Genomic DNA, 7039 nt, shown 5'->3' with positions numbered 1-7039 from the left:
TGTGCCCACATCCCCCCACATCTTAGTGTCATCAGCAAATTTGAACAGGGTGCTTTTTACCCCCTCGTCCAAGTCACTGATGAAGATGTTGAACAGTGCAGGCCCGAGGACCAAGCCCTGGGGGACCCCACTGCCCACATCCTTCCAAGTCGAAAATGACACATCCACCACCACTCTCTGGGTGCGGCCCTCCAGCCAGTTGGCGACCCATTTGACTGTGTGGGTGTTGACACCACAGTCCCTCAGTTTCTTAATCGGTACAGGGTGAGAGACAGTGTCAAAGGCCTTCCTAAAGTCCAGAAAGACTATGTCCACTGCTACCCTTGCATCTAAGTATTTTGTGACCTGGTCATAGAAGGCCACCAGTTGGTCTGACAGGACCTGCCTCTAATGAACCCGTGTTGGTTGCCCCTAAGCATAAGCTCCCCTACTGGCCCCTCGTGGACATGTGCCAGGATAATTCTGTCAAAAAGCTTACCCAGGATTGAGGTAAGACTAACTGGCCTATAGTTTCCTGGATCCTCCCTTCCTCCCTTTTTTGAAGATGGGAACCACGTTGGCCCTCTTCCAGTCCTCTGGCACCACAGCAGAGCACCACAAGTGCTTGTAAAGCCATGCCAGGGGTCCTGCAATGACCTCAGCTAATTCCCTCAGCACTCTGCCAGATGAACCCAATCTCTCAGTAATCCATTTTGAGCCATCGTTCTTGAGAAAAATAAAAAAAACTAGACAGAAAATGGAAACAGGCTTTGAGTTAAGAAATGAACAAAGTTTTATTTCTTACTGTTGCTGTCTTCCGATCACCTTTCAGAAGTTTACCAAGTATTTCATAGCCATCAGCTGTGATATTTCCAGCTTCTTTGATTGGGCTCTCCATTGTTTCACTGCAGTCAACGTAAATCTTAACACTTGTTGAGGTTACAACAAGGTGAACCTGACCAAATAAAGTTATTTAAAACTTATGTATACACATAACCAATAATATGTGAGTACATTAGAGCTTACATAATGCTTTCCTATGTAATATTGATTCCATTTGCTTTCCAATAACCTACCTCTACTATTAACAAGGAAAAAGTGCTAATTTCAAGAAAGTGAGGCATTTAACAGCTTGCTTTAAAGAAGTTGAATATTTGGAAAGATAAATGCAAGCACAACCAACAAGTAAAAAATAGAAATTAATGTAAAGTTGTAGAATTATGATAAGCTATTTACCTAAAATTTAAAAGTCTCCATGGAAAATAATTAAAATAGAAAGGAGAGAAGGTAACATAAAAGAACTAGGAGAACAAGTGGAGGGAAAGCCCTTCTTGTCCTGAGACCACAAAAGTTTTATGAGTTTGCAACAGCCTCCTGGCTAATAGAGTAGGTCTATCATTCACACAGTACATGGTCTTAGATTCATGGATCCTGGGTTCATCTACCACACAAAACTCATCCAGCCTGTTAAATACATAAGAAGCCAGTGGGAACAGAAAAGACTAGCCAGGAAGAACAAAACAACCAGCTACATACCCAAGAGGAGAATTTGGCTTAAGGAGGAAGAAAGAATGTGTCAAAATATGGGAAACAGGAAAGAAAAAAGTCGAAGATGATAGGAAATTAGGGATGAAGAAAAATAGAAAAAGGTAGAGAAGGACATCCAAAAGAAAAAAAAATGAAAAGAAAGGAGGCAAGAGCAAAGAAAACAAGGTCACAGAGAAAGGAGAATGATATCTGTTAGGAAAATAAAAGAGATTGAAAGAAGATATTCAGGCAAAACACACAGTACACATGGTGATTTATCCTGCCATGACTGCACAGGATTAAGCACAAGAGCACGTACGAATAAAACAAAAGGAAAACATATTGTTCACTCAAAACAGGCAAAGGACTTAAGTAGGTCTTTTCTGTTATGTTAATGAAAGTTATCTATTTCCTACTGACACATGAAACAAAAACTCAGAACTTCAGGAATCTCCATGAAAGAAAAGTTCCGCTGCATTTTGTGAGTGATACGCAGCTGGTTAAAAAACATCAGGCTCTCACAACACATTTTAAAAAGTTTTATAAGAAAATTGCTCCTGTTACCTCTCCAGCATTTTAAATCAAAGACTATTAATTTTAAAATCCCTCAAGCCATTAAGGAATATGCACATAGATATAAAAATGAAAAATAAACATTTTAAAAGCAGATTAGCTATTAAACTTTATACCTGTAGGCAAAAGCAAAAGGTACCGTACATTCATAGCATTTGATGAAGTAAGCTGTGGCCTAAAAGCTCATCCCTCTCTGAATGAATTAATCTATCAAGGTACAGAAAGAAGTGACAATTTTCACCTGATCTGCCCACAGAAAGCAGCTTATAGCTGTGACCAGACACAAGTGCATGGCTGCAAACAGCTTAAAAAATGGCAGATTGGGTGAAAATCTGACCCCTCATTGTATAAGGTATCAGGTAAAGATTTAAGAAAATCTAGCATCTTTTCTAACTTGTGTCTGCACAGCTCCCAGCCTGCTGCTGTTTTCAGAATAGGAAGGGGGAAAGGGAACTGGAGGAGTTCAGTCTTGGGGCTTTTCAGCCCTCCCTGGAGGGTGTATTGCACCCTCCTGAGGTGGGGGGAGGATCCAGTTCTCCCACTCACCCTTCAGCACCAGCTGGGGAGCCCCAAGAACAAGCACTCCCTGTTGTCTTTTCCCCCCACCCCCATTCTGAAAACAGGGAACACTGGCAGAGAGCCCTGGCCATTGCTCTGAGAACTTCACTGCAGCCTCCAGTGCTAGATTTCTCTCCCCTCTAGGACCAACAGTGAACTTCTGTTTGGTTTAGGGTAATGCTGTAACTCAGGCCACTTTGCAAAAATCATTCTGAGTTACAGCTGGCACTTGCACTTCTAGCTGTACCTCTGTAAGATGTCAACCCACTCTGCCTTCTGCCTAACTTCAAACTAACATGGCTAACTACCTCTCTCTTTAGACCTTTATTTATCTGCCAAAATCTTTTGGGGTTCTTGTATCCCTCAACTTGCATCCCCCATAAACTTGTGGAAGTTGATGGCATCCCTAACAGCTAAGACTGAGGAGGAACAGCACCTACTCTATTTTAAGTGTTTATAATACATTTGATAGTATCAGGAAAAAAACAATTGAATGCTTGAATTCAATTCTTGGCACGTAAAAAAAATCAGTTCACCTTAAAAGAAAAGCTAGTATTTTTTTTCTGTCCAACCTCCAAAATACCAAGTGTTCTAAATCTTGATACAAGCAGTAACTTTGGACTAGATAAGGCAAAGAGTGGGACAAGAGAAAAGAGAACACAACAGCTGGGAATAAAGGAAGAAGTAAAACAAAGGCACACATGGGTGAGTTTTTCGGAATATATTCTCTTTTTTTTTGCTTCAATTTCACTGAAACTTGTATTTTACTATAACCAACTGGGTTCTCAAAGCACAAGGATTGTGTGACCTGGGCATTGTCTGAAGTTTTGCCAGTTTGCATTTTTTAAATAGACAGAGATTTAGGTTCAATATTCTGTATAGGCATTAGGTGAAAAGGCCAGAAATTTTGCATGGTTTCAAAGTGCCCTGTTATCACAGCACAATACTGCACAAGAAATATCGGTATTTGATGTCTATTTTTAATGTTTGGCATAAAGTTGAAAGAAACTGAGATTCCCTTGAGTGTCTTGAGTCAGCAAGTGACTACAGTCTCCTGAAAATGTGTTCTCTAACGTTAAATAAATTCCCACAGGGAGCTGTCTTCAAGGTGTTTGCATAGCTCATTTTAAACTCCCTAAACATGAAATGGATTTATGTAATTGGATTCTAGACTTTCAAAAACTGTTCTCAAATTTTTTGTCAACTCAAGTTCAGTTGACATTACAATTTAATACTCGGTGTAGTGTGAGGGTTTTTTTATTAATGTACTAATGCTGTTTGTTAGCCAACTACTGAAAAATAAGAATAAGGGTGTAATCAAGCATGTCCACAACGTTTTGGGTTTACAAATTCCTGGCAAAAAGAGATCTGGTTGGAGACAAACCTCCCAGAAGAAAAAATTGTAGGCATTATGACAAACTGTAAACCAACTGTCATTTATAGCTGATAATAATGCTAAACTCTTTACAATGATGACTGCTATATTTAGTTTAATCCATCATCAAATGTACTTTTCTAATACTAACAGATATCAAAATCATACAAGTATTTCTACTGGAATATCATATAGTATAGCAATAAGGTAAATGGCACCCAAAGCCTGTCTTCATAACAAATACATTACATTATTACCTCAACCCCCTCGACCCTCCCTCTACACCCCTGCCCCTTTTAATTTTAAAAAAATAAAGTATTGCTGAGAGATAGGTCTAAATTGGATCTAAATGCCAAAAGACTTTGGGAAAGGTCCAGATCAATATCCATAGTCCAAGCTCTAGCCAAACTGGGGAAAAGTTCCACAAATGTATCTTCGATTTCCCAGTGGAAATTTAAGGACTCCCACAGGCCCTTATGAGCCCTCTTCAGCCCCTTAGTGATTTAGATCTGAGCTTGCATCTGAGCCTGGCATTCATGGTTCAGATACATCTCTAAATTAAGATGTTTATCTAACGCTGCTGGTAAATAAAACACATGTGCATTCATTTGTCTGGTTTCTTTTTAACAACCTCTGCTTTAATAGCAAATTCTTTCCAATTTCTAACAAACTAATGTAAAACATCATTTTTGAGTAAGTTTGGGTGCCAGATGGCACCAAAGACCAAAATAAAATGTGATTTGCAGTAGCCTCTCTTCCAGTGGCCCTTTCTAAAACAGTATTCCCTGACTTGGTGATCTACAGCTAAATGAACCATGTCAATAAACTATGCAAACTATTGGCCTATTTAAAAAAGGCAAGTAATAGGAAAGATAGCAATACATTACAAAGTTTCCTACAGTCAACTGTTTGAACATTGCAATCTAAAAGAAAGTCTAGAATGGTAACAGGAATGGACAATAAAGAAAGTTACTCTCTTCAAAAGGTCCAGATGTAATTTTAATGGTTGTATAAAGGAGTCAACGTTTTTCCTAAGGGACTTGCCAGATTCAACAGCTTTCACCATAGCTATGCTACGCAAAGCTTTCAAGTATGCCAAAGTAAATTCCCCAAGACAGTTAGGTGTAGGATAACTGCTTTTCACCAAACAAGTCTGTAGGTCATCGAAATGCCACAAATGCCACACAAATGTTTGCTATTTAGAATCATTTGATCATATTTTAAAGATTTATCTTTTTTTACACTGGATAGCAAAAATAAAAAGAGCTAAAGTTCTTCAGAAAGGTGTTAGTCTTGTATTTCTTCCATTTTGCTGAAAATACTGGTATTCTTCATTAAAAGTAATCAGCCTTTCCAACATTTGAGGAATTCTCAGTGCATGCATTGAGGGAATCCCTTTATCAGGAATCTGATTCATGTAGCAATAAGGTTGGGGGGAATCTAGGACCAGATAGACTCGGATGTTAATTACACTCGTGTAAAATGCAGAATCTCTCCAAAGTCAAAATTACTCCAGATTTACACTGGTGCAGTGCATGATCTCAGAATCTTGCTGAGTCTGTTTTGAAAGTGGTAGCATGGGAATCATTCCACTGCAGTAAAGAATAAGTACACATTTAAACTTCCCCCTGAGCAAAAGGGCCAGTCTAGTAGTCAACAAATCATGGATATGTACCTAACTATATATTTTGCATATTGCTACTGCTCCAAATTGATCAATGGTCAAGAAGAAAGCTGCATTTCTGTAATGATGGAAGAAACAAAATACTAGATTCTAATTTTTGCCTTACCTTTATTTTTCCTCAACTAATTGCTTGTTTTCCTTCCAATGGCTTATATGTATAAGATACCCTTTATGACAAGTGGTAGAAACTCTGTTAAACCCTACCATATGCATAGAAAGGTGCTAAGAAAATTATGAGTCTGACCAGCAATGACTATGGTAATAGTCACTGCTTCTCAAAAGAAAGCTCAGTGCTTCAGGTAAGGGACTTTGAGATAGTTTACAGTCCTTGAGTGGGGAAGCCTTAAACCCAAAATTGCTAAATGCTATTCTGTAATTCAACTTTTCGTGTTGGTTTTAAATATAAATTAACTTTTATACCACAAAACTATCTTTTCTACATTTTACTGAAAACTTTCCTACACTTTTGTAAAAGGACACATTTTCATAGAGTTCACGTATTCTACTGAGCTGTCAAACAAAGACAGACTAAAGGCCAAATGCCAAGGATAAAACAGAGGCCATTCTATGCAGCTGTGATCCAACCTGCCTACTCATAGCTTGCACAAAGTCGAAGCAGTAAACATTCTTGATTAAGATAATAAGTTAATTAAAACTGAAAAAAAATCCAAGATGATTTAAAAGATTTTTTTGGTTTCATCCTTTGCTTGTTAAATTATACAAAGGAGAAGGTTAGACAGCAGCCACTTGTGTTTTAATTAGACGTGAAGATCATGCATCACTGTACTTAAATACTGGCCTCACAAGGAGACTGGAGGGCCAATCCTTTCTCTCAGCTTGCTATTTTTAATGGCAGTAGTAGAAGGCCCAGCACCAAGCCAGTAGAAGCAACCTGATTTCAGTATCAGCAAAGGAATGTTGGCACAAACTAGCAATCTAGGAGAGTACATTATAAAGAAAACAAATGGTCTATTACAACCACATGCGGCGGCCAGAAATTAAACAGAAGGGAGATAAAGCAAAACAGGGAGACGTGTTTCAGCTGACTGAAAATGCTGAATTCTAACTAACATTCATATGATTCATATCCTATATCTAAATGCCTAAAACAGCAGAGAGAAATCTTTAGATATGTATATATGTAAATGCTCTGGGACAAACTCCTTCAAATGTTCTTTGGTCAGAAGAAGGCATGACTCATAGAACTGAGCTACCTGAATTAAGTCTCTGAAATGCTTATGTGAAATTTATTTACAAAAAATTACACAGTTATGTGCTAACCTAAAAGTTAAGCCCCTCTCACTAGTTATTTTTGTTTGGAGAACTTTGAAATATTTGCATTA

At 38.3% G+C, this 7039-nt stretch overlaps 1 protein-coding gene across 1 annotated transcript in view; it reads right to left on the bottom strand.

The window, feature by feature from the left end:
• The window catches only part of COL12A1 (collagen type XII alpha 1 chain), a 163009-nt gene that overhangs the window by 41457 nt on the left and 114513 nt on the right, over positions 1-7039 (bottom strand). The window contains exon 52 of the mRNA XM_019520465.1: positions 785-934. Within this exon, the coding sequence (XP_019376010.1) occupies positions 785-934 (150 nt within the window). The remainder of the gene's footprint in view (positions 1-784; positions 935-7039) is intronic.

This window comes from Gavialis gangeticus, unplaced genomic scaffold (assembly GCF_001723915.1).
Source record: "Gavialis gangeticus isolate Ggan-Ray unplaced genomic scaffold, GavGan_comp1, whole genome shotgun sequence".
In the NCBI taxonomy this organism is placed as follows: domain Eukaryota; kingdom Metazoa; phylum Chordata; order Crocodylia; family Gavialidae; genus Gavialis; species Gavialis gangeticus.
The sequence above is the reverse complement of the archived record's forward strand: the minus strand, read 5'-3'. Positions and strand labels throughout refer to the sequence as shown.